General features: G+C 46.1%; 3 protein-coding genes across 7 annotated transcripts in view; 2 read left to right on the top strand and 1 right to left on the bottom strand.

The window, feature by feature from the left end:
* Positions 1-712: 712 nt before the first annotated feature.
* Positions 713-6,473, top strand: pabpn1l (PABPN1 like, cytoplasmic). Of its 4 annotated transcripts, none has more exons than XM_061245076.1 (6): positions 713-1,086; positions 1,992-2,100; positions 3,477-3,544; positions 3,697-3,803; positions 4,359-4,446; positions 6,142-6,473. In XM_061245076.1, exons 1-6 carry the CDS (start codon positions 1,012-1,014, stop codon positions 6,439-6,441), a joined length of 747 nt encoding a protein of 248 aa, XP_061101060.1. In that variant the 5' UTR covers positions 713-1,011; the 3' UTR covers positions 6,442-6,473. The 4 variants fall into 4 exon arrangements, with proteins under 4 accessions (XP_061101060.1, XP_061101063.1, XP_061101064.1 ...); XM_061245079.1 differs by having other exon boundaries at positions 1,907-2,100; XM_061245080.1 differs by lacking the exon at positions 713-1,086 and adding an exon at positions 1,115-1,642 and having other exon boundaries at positions 1,907-2,100.
* A 1,489-nt stretch (positions 6,474-7,962) lies between these two features.
* Positions 7,963-9,794, bottom strand: trappc2l (trafficking protein particle complex subunit 2L). 2 transcript variants are annotated; one of them, XM_061245084.1, is made up of 6 exons: positions 9,665-9,794; positions 9,484-9,574; positions 8,699-8,871; positions 8,454-8,541; positions 8,213-8,292; positions 7,963-8,122 (listed from the first exon to the last, which is right to left on the bottom strand). In XM_061245084.1, exons 2-6 carry the CDS (start codon positions 9,541-9,543, stop codon positions 8,080-8,082), a joined length of 444 nt encoding a protein of 147 aa, XP_061101068.1. In that variant the 5' UTR covers positions 9,544-9,574; positions 9,665-9,794; the 3' UTR covers positions 7,963-8,079. The 2 variants fall into 2 exon arrangements, with proteins under 2 accessions (XP_061101068.1, XP_061101069.1); XM_061245085.1 differs by lacking the exons at positions 9,484-9,574; positions 9,665-9,794 and adding an exon at positions 9,308-9,465.
* Positions 9,675-15,968, top strand: part of galns (galactosamine (N-acetyl)-6-sulfatase) — a 27,550-nt gene continuing 21,256 nt past the window's right edge. Inside the window, exons 1-7 of the mRNA XM_061245072.1 lie at positions 9,675-9,900; positions 10,272-10,395; positions 11,311-11,385; positions 12,536-12,638; positions 13,100-13,243; positions 14,127-14,193; positions 14,342-14,469. Of these exons, the coding sequence (XP_061101056.1) occupies positions 9,781-9,900; positions 10,272-10,395; positions 11,311-11,385; positions 12,536-12,638; positions 13,100-13,243; positions 14,127-14,193; positions 14,342-14,469 (761 nt within the window). The 5' untranslated portion in view covers positions 9,675-9,780. The remainder of the gene's footprint in view (positions 9,901-10,271; positions 10,396-11,310; positions 11,386-12,535; positions 12,639-13,099; positions 13,244-14,126; positions 14,194-14,341; positions 14,470-15,968) is intronic.

The following is a 15,968-nucleotide window of genomic DNA, read 5'->3' as shown; positions in this document are numbered from 1 at the left end:
AGATATTCCAGTACAGAAAAGCGAAATTGATGCATCCAATACAATTAACTGACTTGAAAATCAGAAGCCCAGCTTCAGTGCAATATACAGAATTGAATACTTGGGTACATTGTAATCGCTGGGCGGAGACGTCTGCAACAAACATAAACCTTTTCGCCAAATTCAACAAACAGAATAGCACACCTTTCAGGCATACAACGTTGTTACAATCGAGCAAATAACATATTCCGGTATTTAAGTGCTTGGCCGGAACACAAGGTGACTGGAAGCAATTTGGGTTACGAAAATTACTACTAATAGTAGTCATTTGGTTAAAGTCCTCGTTGAAATGATCAGTGTTGTGAAATAAAGGCGAAATGTGTAAATAAATAAAACTCTTCTTTAAAATCGACACTGCAACGAAGAACGTCAGTGTCAGTCTTGTAGGTGTAGGCCACTATGTTACCTGTGAAATCAGTGCTTCCTAACCGAGATCTCCTTTTATCGGTGGCCACATCTACCTGAGGCGCATTATAGCTTAATAATGATGCGGTGGAAAGCATGAGGAATACAGCAGACGGTCAAAAAACCCCGCTCCCCCACCAAAATCAACTACATTTTCCAAAGTATTTTGACGGATCATAAGGATGACGCACCTGCTACACCACGTGACCTACAGGTGACCACTGATTAAGAAGTGGACCCGTCATTAGCTTGACTGGCAGATCTGTTCCCTCCCCCGCCCTCATTGGAAGTAAATTTGACTCTAGTGGCTAGATTTAGAAGGAAGAAAAAAAAATATATATATATATATATCCCCAAATCCAAATCCCGTGTTTACAGTAGATATATAGACTGGCACACTGCTGCGTACATTCGCACAGCAGAAGGCGTATTCCCGTTTTGGAATACCCCCGTTGCATTGGCGCATCTTGCGGTGTAACGCGCCGTATCGAGGATCGATCAGTGAAAGGGGACGGTGAGCGCGGGGGCTGTGGCAGGCATGGTTTTTGGAGTCTGCTGAGTTCTGACATGGCGGAACAGAGACACGGTACACTGGGGCTTCTAGACGGGGAGTACGCGAGAGATCATAGCATTGAGGACCGTGTAAGTGTGAGACCGTAATGAGAACGGCTGGAATCGATTTGCATCAAAGGGTTTTTTTTTTTTTTTGCTTACCGTGGTACGTGCCTCTACGTTTGATTTGAAAACACGAAACCCGTCGTTGCTTGCGGCGTATGAGCAAATGACAGACATTCAAAATAAATCGTTTGGCGACGTCAGTTTCTTTTCTTTTTTCTTTTTTTTTTCGCCGTAGATTTGGGTGCATTTAGTCCTCGGTAGGTCGTCGTATATTAAATGGAATTCAGTGATGTATTCCCAGTGCTCAGAACCCGCTGCAGCCTAAACGTCCGGCATTTCATCACTGCACTCCCGCTTCGTGCGCTATTTTAGCTTCATAAAAGCATTAGGTCTTTGCCCTCACCCACAGGCATTCGCTAGTGCCATGTACCATTTGTGAAAAATGTGTTTCTCTGGCTGGAGGGCGGAAGCTGCCTTCTCTTCAGGACAGGCCGAACGCAGCTGCGTCTTCGCTTTATACGTGTAAACAATAGCCTACAACAATAGGTGACTCGAATATCGTTGAAGTGAATCTCGCAGTGTAAGTACTGTATTCTTCAAAGCTAACACGTATGGCGGAGCAAATTGCATGCATGATCCATTAAAGTGATTGTGTGTTTTCTGTTCTTTTTTTATTTTTTTATTTTTTTATTTGGACGGGAATCAGTTGCTTGTTTGAAAATGTGTATGTTGGATGCATTGTGCACATCGCGTATCGTTTTACCAACCTGCTTTGTAAACCCATAGGGAGTTGCTTGGATGCATTTGGGTAAACATAAATGAATAATAATAATAATAATAACAGACACAACAGGCAACCTCTGTACACGCATAAGATCTGCGCCGGTTCTCCTGTGCATGGGTTACCCCTCGCTGACGCTGTACCCCAGGAGCTGCAGGCAATCAAAGCTCGGGTGCTGGAGATGGAGGAGGAGGCCGAGAAGCTGCGGGAGGTGCAGTACGACCCGGAGCAACAGCTCATCTGCAGCCCCCAGGCTGGTGAGTCCTACAGCTCATCTGCAGCCCCCAGGCTGGTGAGTCCTACAGCTCATCTGCAGCCCCCAGGCTGGTGAGTCTCAGCTCATCTGCAGCCCCCAGGCTGGTGAGTCCTACAGCTCATCTGCAGCCCCCAGGCTGGTGAGTCCTACAGCTCATCTGCAGCCCCCAGGCTGGTGAGTCTCAGCTCATCTGCAGCCCCCAGGCTGGTGAGTCTCAGCTCATCTGCAGCCCCCAGGCTGGTGAGTCCTACAGCTCATCTGCAGCCCCCAGGCTGGTGAGTCTCAGCTCATCTGCAGCCCCCAGGCTGGTGAGTCCTACAGCTCATCTGCAGCCCCCAGGCTGGTGAGTCCTACAGCTCATCTGCAGCCCCCAGGCTGGTGAGTCCTACAGCTCACCTGCAGCCCCCAGGCTGGTGAGTCCTACAGCTCAGCTGCAGCCCCCAGGCTGGTGAGTCTCAGCTCAGCTGCAGCCCCCAGGCTGGTGAGTCTCAGCTCATCTGCAGCCCCCAGGCTGGTGAGTCCCAGTTCAGCTGCAGCCCCCAGGCTGGTGAGTCTCAGCTCATCTGCAGCCCCCAGGCTGGTGAGTCCCAGTTCAGCTGCCCCTCCCCCCTCAGAGAGCATCACCACCCAAGGACATCACAATCAACCAGGTGGTCATGAGTTTGCGTCCCTGGGACTGTACTCCCTGGAGTTAAGGGCCATTTAAACCTTTAAGTCAAGATTACGAATGTGTGATTAGAATGCTCTCAACTGAACATTCTGATGCTGATGCAACAATCGCCGCTGGTGATGGAAAGCGGCGGAGTTCTAGAACACGGATTTGGAATTTTGAAAAACATTCCAAAACACCTGCTCTTCAGGTGTCAAACATTGATGGCCTTTGTACAAGTTATGTATACAAAGGCAAACCAATAAATTACACATGACCAGTGAACATATGCTGTTGATGGCATTGCTGGTATTCAATACATTAATTGCAGTGTTATGTTACAGAAAAAATGGTGACTATCACAAGAAGTTTAGGATGCTATGCTAAGTGCAAATTACCTACAGTCAGAAAGACATACCACTGCAACTACATTTTAAAAAGTAATAATAAATATAAGGAGCAAATATTTAACTACTTTAACATCCTGAATTCAGTTAGAGGTGATATCTGCTCCTAGCTGTAAAATGTAAGTACACGTGTGTGTGTGTGTGGTAATTACAGAGGGATTTCTCAGTGTGTCTATTTTTAAAACCGCCATTCTGCCTCCACTGGCAGCAAATGGTACGTAGTAGTGAAGAATCTGTTTTAATATTTAGCTTTACAGATTTACCGTTTGTATGACCTGATCAAAGGAGTATTCTAATATTGGTCCCGTGTCTCGTCTCCAGGGCTGTTCTACACAATGACACATGAGGAGAGAATAGATGCTGACAACAGATCCGTCTACGTGGGCAACGTGAGCTCATTCCTCCATAAAACCACTCGATATATTTCACACGCAAGAATCTACTTCAGTGAAGCACGCCTACTGCACAAAATGTATTGTAATTGTTATTGATTAAAAAAAAGAATGAAAAAAAAAAAAGTTTTTTTATGTTAAAAAAACAGGTGGACTACGGGGCGACTGCAGATGAGCTGGAAATCCACTTTAACGGCTGCGGGCCAGTCAACCGAGTGACCATCCTGTGTGACAAGTTCACTGGCCATCCTAAAGGGTGAGTTCTGTGAGTCCCAGGGCTGGGCCACAGCCTTGCATGCCTTGCAGTCCAGCAGTCTTCGGGCTGGCTGAAGATTTGTGGCAAACAGAATAGTGCACAATGAAAAAAAAAAAAAAAAAGTGCATAGAAAAATGTTGAATGTGTTGTATACTAGTGATTGAGATGCGGGCCTTGTTGTTGTGTACTTTGAGTTGAGTACCGTCTTATGTTGTAATAGCCTTGAGAAGAGGAGCCACTGTTGCGTTGTATACTACATTACATTACATTATTGGCATTTGGCAGACGCTCTTATCCAGAGCGACGTACAGTTGATTAGACTAAGCAGGAGACAATCCTCCCCTGGAGCAATGCAGGGTTAAGGGCCTTGCTCAAGGGCCCAACGGCTGTGCGGATCTTATTGTGGCTACACCGGGATTATAACCACTGACCTTGCGTGTCCCAGTCATTTACCTTAACCACTACGCTACAGGCCACCCATATACTAGCTTTGAGACGTGCGCCCACTGTAATGTGGTATACTGGTGATTGAGGATGAGTGCTCTCTGTCCCCAGATTTGCGTACATCGAGTTTTCGGACAGGGACTCCGTCAGGACAGCCATGACCCTGGATGAGACCCTCTTCAGGGGCAGGGTCATCAAGGTGAGCCCCAGGGCCTGAGCAAGCATTATAAACGGCAGCAGATTCCCTGGCTGACGAATGAGCAAGGCTTGGGAACCAGTGGTAGTGCATCCTGTGTGGTTTCCAAGGAGAATTGCTTGCAAAACTATCTTTAGGCAGCAGGGAGATTACGTTATTTGAGCACAGGCAGAATGCTGCTGTGCCCAAAAATATAGTAACTTTTTTTTTTCTTTTTTTTTTGTTAAATAACATTTCAGTGTAACTATTAAAGCCTCATATGAGAGAAACATCATATGCCACAATGCTCCATTGACACTGGCCATGGCAAATCTGGCTTTTAAATACCATTAATTCAGTCATTAGATTAACTTTATTCTGAGATGTTTACTAATAATTTGAATAACTGGATAAATAAGGCAAACAATACTTTTCAGAAGGTCTTATGTAATATTCTAATATTTTGAGATACTGGATTTTAGATTTTCATGAGCTGTAAACCATAATCCTCAAGATTAAAACAAAAAAAGGCTTGAAATATTTCACTTTGTTTAATGAATCTAGAATATGTGAAAGTTTCACTTTTTGAATGAAATTCTGGAAAAAAATGTAACTTTTCCACGATATTCTATTTTTTTGAGATGCACCTGTGTATGTTTCCTGTGTGTTTTGTGCAGATTAGGGGTGTAAAGTTGCCTATATGTTGCGTGTGGGTTTTGTGCTCTGTAATCTGCCCTGTTATAAATTAGGGGCGTAACGTTTCCTGTATGTTGCCTGTGGGTTTTGTGCAGATTAGGAGCATAACGTTGCGTGTGGATTGTGTGCCGGTTAGGAGTGTAACATTCCCTGTATGTTGCGTGTGGGTTGTGTGCAGGTTTGGAGCGTAACGCTGCCTGTATGTTGTGTGTGGGTTGTGTGCAGGTTAGGAGCATAACGTTGCCTGTATGTTGCGCGTGGGTTGTGTGCAGGTTAGGAGTGTAACGTTGCGTGTGGGTTGTGTGCAGGTCAGGAGCATAACGTTGCCTGTATGTTGTATGTGGGTTGTGTGCGGGTTAGGAGCATAACGTTGCCTGCCTGTATGTTGTATGTGGGTTGTGTGCAGGTTAGGAGCGTAACGTTGCGTGTGGGTTGTGTGCGGGTTAGGAGTGTAACGTTGCGTGTGGGTTGTGTGCAGGTTACGAGCGTAACGTTGCGTGTGGGTTGTGTGTGGGTTAGGAGCGTAACGTTGTGTGTGGGTTGTGTGCAGGTTAGGAGCGTAACATTGCGTGTGGGTTGTGTGCAGGTCAGGAGCGTAACGTTGCCTGCCTGTATGTTGTATGTGGGTTGTGTGCAGGTCAGGAGCATAACGTTGCCTGCCTGTATGTTGTATGTGGGTTGTGTGCAGGTTAGGAGCGTAACGTTGCGTGTGGGTTGTGTGCGGGTTAGGAGTGTAACGTTGCGTGTGGGTTGTGTGCGGGTCAGGAGCGTAACGTTGCCTGTGTGTTGCGCGTGGGTTGTGTGCAGGTTAGGAGTGTAACGTTGTGTGCGGGTCAGGAGTGTAACGTTGCGTGTGGGTTGTGTGCGGGTCAGGAGCGTAACGTTGTGTGTGGGTTGTGTGCGGGTCGGGAGCGTAACGTTGCGTGTGGGTTGTGTGCGGGTCGGGAGCGTAACGTTGCGTGTGGGTTGTGTGCGGGTCGGGAGCGTAACGTTGCCTGTGCGTTGCGCGTGCGTTGTGTGCAGGTCCTGCCCAAGAGGACGAACATGCCCGGCATCAGCACGACCGACCGGGGGAGCCACAGAGGGGGCCGGGCCCGTGGGCGGGGCTTCCGCGCGTCCAGGTTCAACGGCTTCCGGGGCCGCTACCGCTGCCGCACCTCCCGGTCGACCCTGCCGCGCCCCTACGCCCCCCTGCCGGGAAAGAGGCCCTGGGGGGCCGCGGAGCACCGGGACCAGGGGGCCAAACGGCACTCCTGCCTCCTGCTCATAACCCCGCCCTCCGACGACTCTGGACCTGGCCCGAGCAGGAACCAGCACCCGTAGCGCCCGTCCTCCGACCCCCGACCCCCGACGCCCGACCCTTGACCCCCCCGACCTCGCACACCAGGGGTTTTTTTTTGGATGTGTAAGTGTTTTATTTGTACGTTGAACATAAAAGGTGTGAGCTCCAAAACAGCCCAGCCGCTTTGTAAAACGCGTCGTCCGTTCAGTCAAGAGACTCTTGTAGACCACGGCCTGAATTTGCAACGTCCGGATCTGGAGGAGCCGAAGAATCGTCACCTGTATATCGTTCGTGGAAACATTGTTGAAATGTTACGGAGGGGCCAGTAAGCATGCGGGCGTGATCGTTACAATTTAAACTACGTCTCCTGCAGCACAGATTAAAACTGTATCTTGGACTTCTTGGAGCCTTGTGCCTATCTGTTAAACATGATTTGTCAAATTTACCCGCACTGACACCCAAGATGTCTGCTTTTGATAAGTGAAAACGAATTGGGCACATGCCTTGTGACATTATTAGGGAGTTGCAAACATTATGCTTTTTTTTTTTCTTACTTTCTTTTTGTGAGAAACTCAAATCCATCCTCCCAATATGTAATTTTTCAACTCCTTATTTTTAGGGAGGGTGGAAGTGTGTTCAATATTTGTTCTGCCATAACTGAAAATTAATAAATTGTGGGTGTGAAAGTAATATAAGCGAGATGTTTTTAATGTGCGTCACACTGCATTACTATACACACAGCCTTGCACAATTTACAAAAAAACATTTAAAAAGGGAAATAAAATTGTACAGTATCATTACGCAGTAGATTGTGGCAAGCAAATGTATTCACATGCATTCTCAGCAGACCATCGGAGTTCAGTTCCACATATGAGTAAAGTCAGTGAGTGTACCCTGTAGTCATTACTGCAGGCAGGATGTTTAAACTGAAGGTTTGTTTTACGTTTTCAGACAACCAGTTTCTTTTTAGAGACCTCTTCATCTGGAGGCAGAGAGGCCGTAGTGCCTTGCAGTTCAAGTGATCGGTATTTCCGTTGTTTTGTAATTAAGGCTAGTTTGTGGAAAGTGATGTGTCCTGTGTCCAAATCATCACTGTACATATTTCATAAAAACTTTCTTTACTGGAAGACAAATAAAATATTACAAGAAATACCCAACAGGAATCATTATTTTTTTAACATGCTGCAGGTTAACTGGGGCAAGGAACTGGCTGTACAGACTTTTAGGGGTGACGTTGGCTCAGGAGGTAAGAGCAGTAGTATGGCCCTGGCTGTATCGAAGTGTCCCTGAGCAAGACACCTAACCCCCGAGCAAGACACCTAACCCCCAATTGCTCCTGGGGAGCTGGTTGGTGCCTTGCATGGAAGCCTTTTGTTGTGTGTGTGTGTGTGTGTGTGTGTGTGTGTGTGTGTGTGTGTGTGTGTGTGTGTGTGTGTGTGTGTGTGTGTGTGTGTGTGTGTGTGAATGAGAAACATCGATTTTACAGCCCTTTGGATAAAAGGCACGATATAAATACAGACCATTTACCATATTTTATGTGAGAAAACAACTGCAGATACGGGAAGAGTTCATGCTTTATTTTATTACGAAGAATGCAGGGAAATGTCATAAATATAAAATGAAGAATGATGGGGAGGGGTTATGTACAAAGCAACGTATATAATCTGACGACAACGTCATCAAGTTTGCACCATCATCGCTGATACCATGGTATCGAAGGCCCTGCAAAAGAGCACAAACGCCGTTAATATGAGGATGATTACACACAAAATATGATGTAAAGGTACTGCAATGGTCACAAATGTCGCTTACTTTGATTGAATAGTGTCACCGGGGTTGTAGAAAGGATTGCACATCACGTCAGTGAAGGAGTTATGCAGCTTCCGGAACATCTGCGGGGGTGGAGAGCAGGTGCTCGTGATAATCTCAACACTGGAGTACAAAAGATGCATCTGTTTACCTAAGCCCACGACCCGCTGCACTGAAAAATGGCCGTCTCTGTTCTAGTTGAGCTGAAAGGAATTTAGCAGAGGAATTTACAAGGAAAACTTACACTGCGGATTTCATTGTCTCTTAGAGATGTGTTCGACGAATCGACGACAATGACGAATTTCACCTTGGAGTTTGTGACATAGCCATATCTGGCCCTCGGTAAAGGAAATGGGCAATACAATGTGGAACACAATGTTAAAAAAAAAAACATACAGTGAATGAAGCAAGTTCTCAGATGCGAAAGAGCAAGTGCTAGTTTGTTAACTGCGTTAGGTGATGAATCCCACACTGTGTTAAATAGGATACACTTTGTAATCTTCAGTCGGGTACAGCAGACCAAGGTACAATTCTCTTTGATCAACCAGGGCTTTTCCCACTGCAGATATCTTCTCCTCCACCACATCTAGCGATGTATGCACCGTGTAATGGAACTTCAACTCATTCTCCGTTGGCACACTCCGGATGTACAGAGGATAGTTCTGGAGCAAAAATAATTACAAAAACATTAACCAATAATTGCTAACCTGCATCCATTTAGGTAAAGCATTTCAGATAGCCCATCAAATTTGGCAACATGTTGTTCATGCAGCAATAACTGTGACAATTTAGCTTGACAATGAGCTATTTCTAACTATTGAGCTATTTAATCAAACCAGCTCGCCAGATACTACCGATGTAGCAAGCAACGGTTCAGGGAAACAAGCTAGCTAGCCAACACTATTAGGCCACAAAATGTTAGCAAACACTTAGCTAGCCAAGCGATATTATAGCTAGCTACTGGTATTAGCTGAGCCACGAAACCAACAAGCTAACTCCGTTTACCCACCTTTGTCGTTCGTTTGTGAAATTACCTATATAGCTAGTTATATGGATATTTTAAATTCTAGACAAAACAGAAGAAAAATACATTTGTACCTCTTTCGCGATGACAGCAATACAGACCGCCATGTTGGAACTATGAACAAACCCTTGTCACGTGACCTCACTTTTTCTTCCTGTTTAACAGCCGGACTTATACTGTTTTATACTATTATTCGCATAACCTACGACTCTGTTTCTCCGGTATTCGTCGCTTTGTTTGCACAATTTACAGAAGAGTCTTTCTCCTGAAATATGTTCTCTCTGCAGTATGTTTGTTTCCACATCAACATCCGTAGTTTGTCGTCAGGAAGTTCACGTGATCTGAAATAAAGATAGTGGGGGAAATATACAAAGATACACGTGTTACAATGCAAATGAATGGCGAACGGCTTCGCTACTTCCTCTACATACCGTAGTAGTTCGAAGGGACAGAAAATCCAGAAAGGTTTACATCTCGAAGCTCCGTGCTTCGGCACTTCCTGGATGTTTTGTCACCTGACTTGTTTCTTTGCGCTTTCCGAACTGCAATGGGTCTTCATTCACTGCAAATAATCTTACTTCTACTCCTGGGTTTTTTATGCTGTTGCTGGTCACAGGTGCCCAGAAATGGGTCAACTCCAAATATTATCATTATGCTTATGGATGACGTGAGTGATTTGGTGTTATTATTACTTTTAAACGGATAGTTGTTCATGGATTTAGTTGACATGTAAAATGTAATCAGTCTCTAAATACAGAATTTCACATTGGTGATGTAGTGCAGTTCCATTTGACCATTTAAATGTGTGAAAACTTGTGTTTATATCCTTTTGATACCCAAACCATCTCGAATAAGACACGACAATCAGACAGACAGATATTTTAAAGCAATGATTGTTGGTCTGTGGCTTATTGAGGTTGCTTTGTCATTTTTAAAGAAGTAACATATGCGCAACGGGGTAAAATCACTGTAACGCAAGTCTGCAGTAAATGACACAGGGATGATGTTTGACGTCTGACGAATCCTTCTGAAATATAGATGGGATGGGGCGATTTGGGGGTGTTCGGCCAGCCGTCGAAGGAGACCCCAAACCTGGACCGCATGGCCGCCGAGGGGATGGTGTTCCCCAACTTCTACGCAGGGAACCCCCTCTGCTCCCCATGTGAGTGTGACCAGGTCTGCAGCGTGGACAACAACACCAAAATACCGCTCCTGCTTTAAAGGCTGTATTGCGTAACCGCTTTTTTTGAGGAAGTATACATTATAAGAAACGGGCATTAATGGATGCTTAGGCAAAGCCTCGGTGGCAGACAGGAGGTTGAGTATCTCAGAAACCCGCTGATCTCCTGGGATTTTCGCACACAACAGTCTCAAGAGTTTGGTGTGAAAAACCCAAAAAACCATCCAGTGAGCAGCAGTCCTGCGGGCAAAAACTTGTTGTCAATGCGAGAGATCAGAGGAGAATGGCCCGACTGGTCAAAGCTGACAGGAAGATGACAGTGATGTAAATAACCACACATTTCAACAGTGGTGTGCAGAACAACATCTCTGAACACACAACGCGTCAAACCTCTAAGTGGATAGGCTGCGGCAGCAGAAGACTTAACAAGTCTAAAAAAATGTATCTAAGATGGAAGACGTCAAGAGCAAGAGGCCTCAGGCAGTCTCATAAACATAAACCCATATCCATTATAACTCTAACCCAATAACTCTCCCATCACAGTTATAACAACAGAAGATTTTCCGTCAATTACTCCTACCCACTGAGTGTTGCATTTTAATACATGCATGTACACGTTTGTACTTTTCTGTAGATAAGTGGATCTTATGTAGCATACTTACAAAATGGCAAAGACCCCATATGCCGTATATAAAACCGTATACTGAACCATGTACTGAAGTTAAGTTTTGGCAGCTATGCTTCGATGAGGTATAGCTACAGCTGAAAGTGGCTTCTCTGTTCTGAATTAAGAGCAGGAAAGACATCTGTGCCTGAGATTTGCGAACAGGAAAAACAATTTGTTGAAACCATATTTGAAGTTTTAGAGTGTAAATTATTTGCTGGTGTATTTCACAGCAAGAGCTGCGCTGTTAACGGGTCGGTTGCCTGTCCGGAATGGGTTCTACACCACCAACGCCCACGCCAGAAACGGTGAGTCCTCCTTTCAGTCTGCTGCCGCAGTGAAAACCACAGAAGAAGAAGTGGCAGCAGTGCAGCACAGCAGTTAGGGCACTGGGCTGCAGACGTGGGTCAAATATGTAATTGATTTGGATTCAAATTATTGTCTATGCTTTACTGAGCTGGTCTGGTGTATGGGAACCTATATCATACTCTTAAAAAGTCCAAACGCTGCCTTCTGGTCTTCAATTGAGGTTGGCAAGATCAATCAAGCACAGAAGAGTATTTCAATCCAAAACAGTTATGTATGTGACGCCGAGGTTGTAGGTTTGATTCCCCAAGTTTGGCACTGCTGTCATACCCTTGTTTAAGGTGCTTCACCTCAATTTTCATCAGTAAAATATCAATATCTTTAATTATATAAGATGTGCAGGTCACTGGACATATGTGCTAAATGTCTAAAACGTAAGTAGAACTGCCTTGTGCTAGCTAGCTTTCTGCACTGTGAATAAAAGCCCCTATTTTTGTAAATATTAAGTACCTTAAATATAAGTACATTATTTATATATTTAAGTACTTTTGAAAGCAGATGCAGTCTTCTCAGATGCAGATTTAGCACTCATATCCTACATTTTTAACAGTCTGTTCCTATTTTATTTTCTACCCTTGCCCATAACTGAGTTCTGATAGTTGGTGTAGCACCCAGTAGATTAGAAACTGGCTTTAATATTTACAGTTCATCAAAGTCAGTTTTAGTTGTGGTGTCTCGGTGGCGCAGCCTGCAGAGCACTAACGCATGCTCATTGTGAGCCGCAACGTCAACGGTTCGAATCCGACCGTCTTGACAATTTGTCACGTCTTTCCCTCTCTCTCGCCCCCATTCTTCCTGTCTCTATATACTGTCCAATAAAGATGAAAAAGGCCTAAAAAATATCTTAAAAAAAAATTTAAAAAAAAGTTAGTTTTAGTAGAAATGTACTGCTTTGAGGCATGGAGAGTGTATGAAGTACTCAAGTTATTCTCCGATGTCCAAGTCTGTGTAAGCCACGGTGTCCCTGTGAGAGCTGTCGAGCCGAAATGGCCGACATACACACGGCTTTGTGTCATCGGTGGATTGGCATCGGAGGAAGTCTCTGACGTCAGTTCTATGACCTTTAACCCTGGGGGAACCTGTGTGTCACAGCGTACACTCCTCAGGAGATGGTGGGAGGCATCTCCGACGACGAGATCCTGCTCCCACAGATGCTGAAGAAGATGGGCTATGTCAACAAGATTGTGGGAAAATGGTGCGTGGGTTGATGAGAGCATGAAATATAAGGATGATGATGAGGATATGATGTTGATGGCTATAATGTTGGTGGTTGTGATGATGATGAGGATATGATGTTGATGGCTATAATGTTGGTGGTTGTGATGATGATGAGGATATGATGTTGATGGCTATAATGTTGGTGGTTGTGATGATGATGAGGATATGATGTTGATGGCTATAATGTTGGTGGTTGTGATGATGATGAGGATATGATGTTGATGGCTATAATGTTGGTGGTTGTGATGATGATGATGATGATGTTGGTGGTAGTAATGATGACCACTGTGACATTGATGATGATTATGATATGATTATGGCTGTGATGGAGGTTATTATTATGGCTGTGATGGAGGTTATTATTATGGCTGTGATGGAGGTTATGATTATTGATGGAGGTTATTGAGCGTGTTCTCTTGCATTGTGGGCCCTCCCCAGGCACCTGGGCCATCGGCCTCTTCACCTGCCCCTGGAGCATGGCTTTGATGAGTGGTTTGGGGCCCCAAACTGCCACTTTGGGCCCTACAACAGCAGCCAGAGGCCCAACATCCCTGTCTACAACAACTCTGAGATGGTGGGAAGGTACATTTAATGCATGTGCACCGTCTCACACACAAATACACTCACACGTATATACGAACACGCACACACACACACAGGAGCTGGTGGAACACAGCCTTGGACTTGACCGCCAGATGAGCTGGGTTTGTGGGTATTGGGTCTGTGCCAGCCACACCTGTTTGTTTGTCACCTGTTTCATTTCCCTCCAGAGTGATCTCATGCACATTTGGGGGTCTCTGTTTTCACACTTAACCTTGAGTTTAATTGCCTTACCAGGGCCCTGCTTCACAAAGCAGGATTACTGAGTTAGCTGGATAACTGGGCCATGTTTCACGAAGCAGGATTACTGAGTTAGCTGGATAACTGTACTGAGTAAAACCCTGAGTCCTGCCAAATGTGGAACATGGACTGAAGTAAAAAGAGCTGTTCTTGGTTTTACTCAGGGCAGTTATCCAGCTAACTCAGTAAAAAAAACCTCCCTGGTCCAGTAAAGACATGCACCCTGGAGACGGGCGGTTCTGTCTCCCGCTCGGGAAGGGAAGCTAGAGACACGAGAGAGAGAGCCTTCCTACGAGCTGCAGATTCTGCTCTTGGGAGTGTGTTGCCATATTTGGAAACATCGCTGACAGAGCGAGATGTCACATTGGTGTTAAAATCAGCGATGCCACACATTTACATATGTCTGTAAATGTGGCTTCTTTGGACAAAAACCTAAATGTTTATAAAATCCAAATCCAAATTATAAACGCAAATTGCATAGGCAAAAATTAAGGTTTTTCAAAATTTGTTCATAAAGGACAAAGGACATACTGTACCTTCTGAGAATCTCAACTTTTCCAGTGTGCCGGTACAAATGTTGTTCTTCGATGCTGAGCAGTGGAAAATGTATTCTGTTGTACTACAGGTACTACGAAGAGTTTGGGATCAACAGAAAAACCGGGGAGTCTAACCTCACACAGATCTACCTTCAGGTGAGTGAGCGGTCGTACAAGCGCAGAGTACTTGTTCATGTTTTATTCAGGGGGTCGTCTCGAAGCTCTTCGAAAGCTCTGTCGATGGCTGGGTTTCCATGGTGACGCTGCAGGTGGATGTTAACACCTGTCGCTGCGTCTCCTGCAGGAGGGCCTGGAGTTCGTCCGCGCCCAGGTGTCCGGCGGGCGGCCGTTCCTCCTGTACTGGGCGGTGGACGCGACCCACGCCCCGGTCTACGCCTCGCAACGCTTCCTGGGGCGGAGTCAGAGAGGGCGGTGAGTGTGGGGGGGGGGGGCGTCGTTCCACCGTCTCTTACGGCGGGGGTTTGTCTCACAACACGGTGCCCCTTTTCTGGGGCTCCTGGAGGAGTACCCTGGGGCCTCTTTCACAACGCAGGATTACTGCGCGGAGTAAAAACCCGGAACAGCTCTTTTTAAGCGCCCTTCCTTCTCCAGTTTTGAGAGGGTTCCGGGTTTTACTCGGTGCAGTTATCCGGCTAAACCTGCTTTGTGAAACAGTGGTCCTGGTCCTGGTCCTGGTCCTGGTCCTGGTCCTGGTCCTGGTCCTGGTCCTGGTCCTGGTCCTGGTCCTGGTCCTGGTCCTGGTCCTGGTCCTGGTCCACAGTCCAGATTCAAACCCCGAATGTTCTATCGCTCACTCTCACAGTGAGACATAGACATTACACACGCCTCCATGAGCTCACACATAGCTGCTGAACTGAAATAGACAAGAGTAAAGAGGTCGAGTGACACACGGTACATTCTCCCAAATAACATGACGGTTTGGAGCCTGACGTGCCTACAGTGTGTTCTTGCGTCCTCTGTTAGTGACTGTTTCAGGGCGCTGCACAGTTGGCCACAGAGTCACCCACAGAGGAAGGGTGATGTCAGCAGGGTGTGCCCTGCCTCATGATGCAATAGTGTGGCCTGTGTAGTACTCTGCAGCTGTGATGCCTTGCTGCTCTGCAAAAAAACTACAAATTATTTGATCTCAACAAGTATTTTTGTCTAATATTTAGAACTCAAATCTTATTGCTATTACTATTTTGCAAAAAGAAAATACCAAACCAATTTCTGCCAGTTAGATCAGACCATTTTACTAATTTTTTAAACACTGAAAACAAGCTAATATTTTTGAGGACTTGGCTTCTGACAGAATCTTATTCTGTGATTTCTCCAGATTGCAGACATGCGTGGGGTCCATTCATTCATTCATTCATTCATTCATCCATTATCTTAACCCGCTTATCCTGATCAGGGTTGCAGGGGGGCTGAAGCCTATCCCAGCATACATTGGACGAAAGGCAGGAATACACCCTGGAAAGGTCGCCAGTCCATCGCAGGGCACACACACCATTCACTCACACACTCATACCCACAGGCAATTTAGACTCTCCAATCAGCCTAACGTGCATGTCTTTGGACTGTGGGAGGAAACCGGAGTACCCGGAGGAAACCCACGCAGACACAGGGAGAACATGCAAACTCCACACAGCGAGGCCCCGGCTGACGGGGATTCGAACCCAGGACCTCCTTGCTGTGAGGCGGCAGTGCTACCCACTGCGCCACCGTGCCGCCTGTGTGGGGTCCATGCCGTGTCCAACGCGCTCGGTGTGCGCTCAGGCTCGGTTCTGTGCTACGTGGTAAAAAGGACACTCCTGCCAGGTAGACCTGGCGACTCCGGGCTCGGTGTGGGGGAGCCTTGCACGTTCGGGAGAGACCGGCAGTGACCCACACATTCGGGAGTGCCTGGTATCTGTATGCAGGCCGTACAG

Source organism: Conger conger, chromosome 6, assembly GCF_963514075.1.
Source record: "Conger conger chromosome 6, fConCon1.1, whole genome shotgun sequence".
Taxonomy (NCBI): domain Eukaryota; kingdom Metazoa; phylum Chordata; class Actinopteri; order Anguilliformes; family Congridae; genus Conger; species Conger conger.
This window is presented reverse-complemented; position numbering and strand designations above follow the sequence as displayed.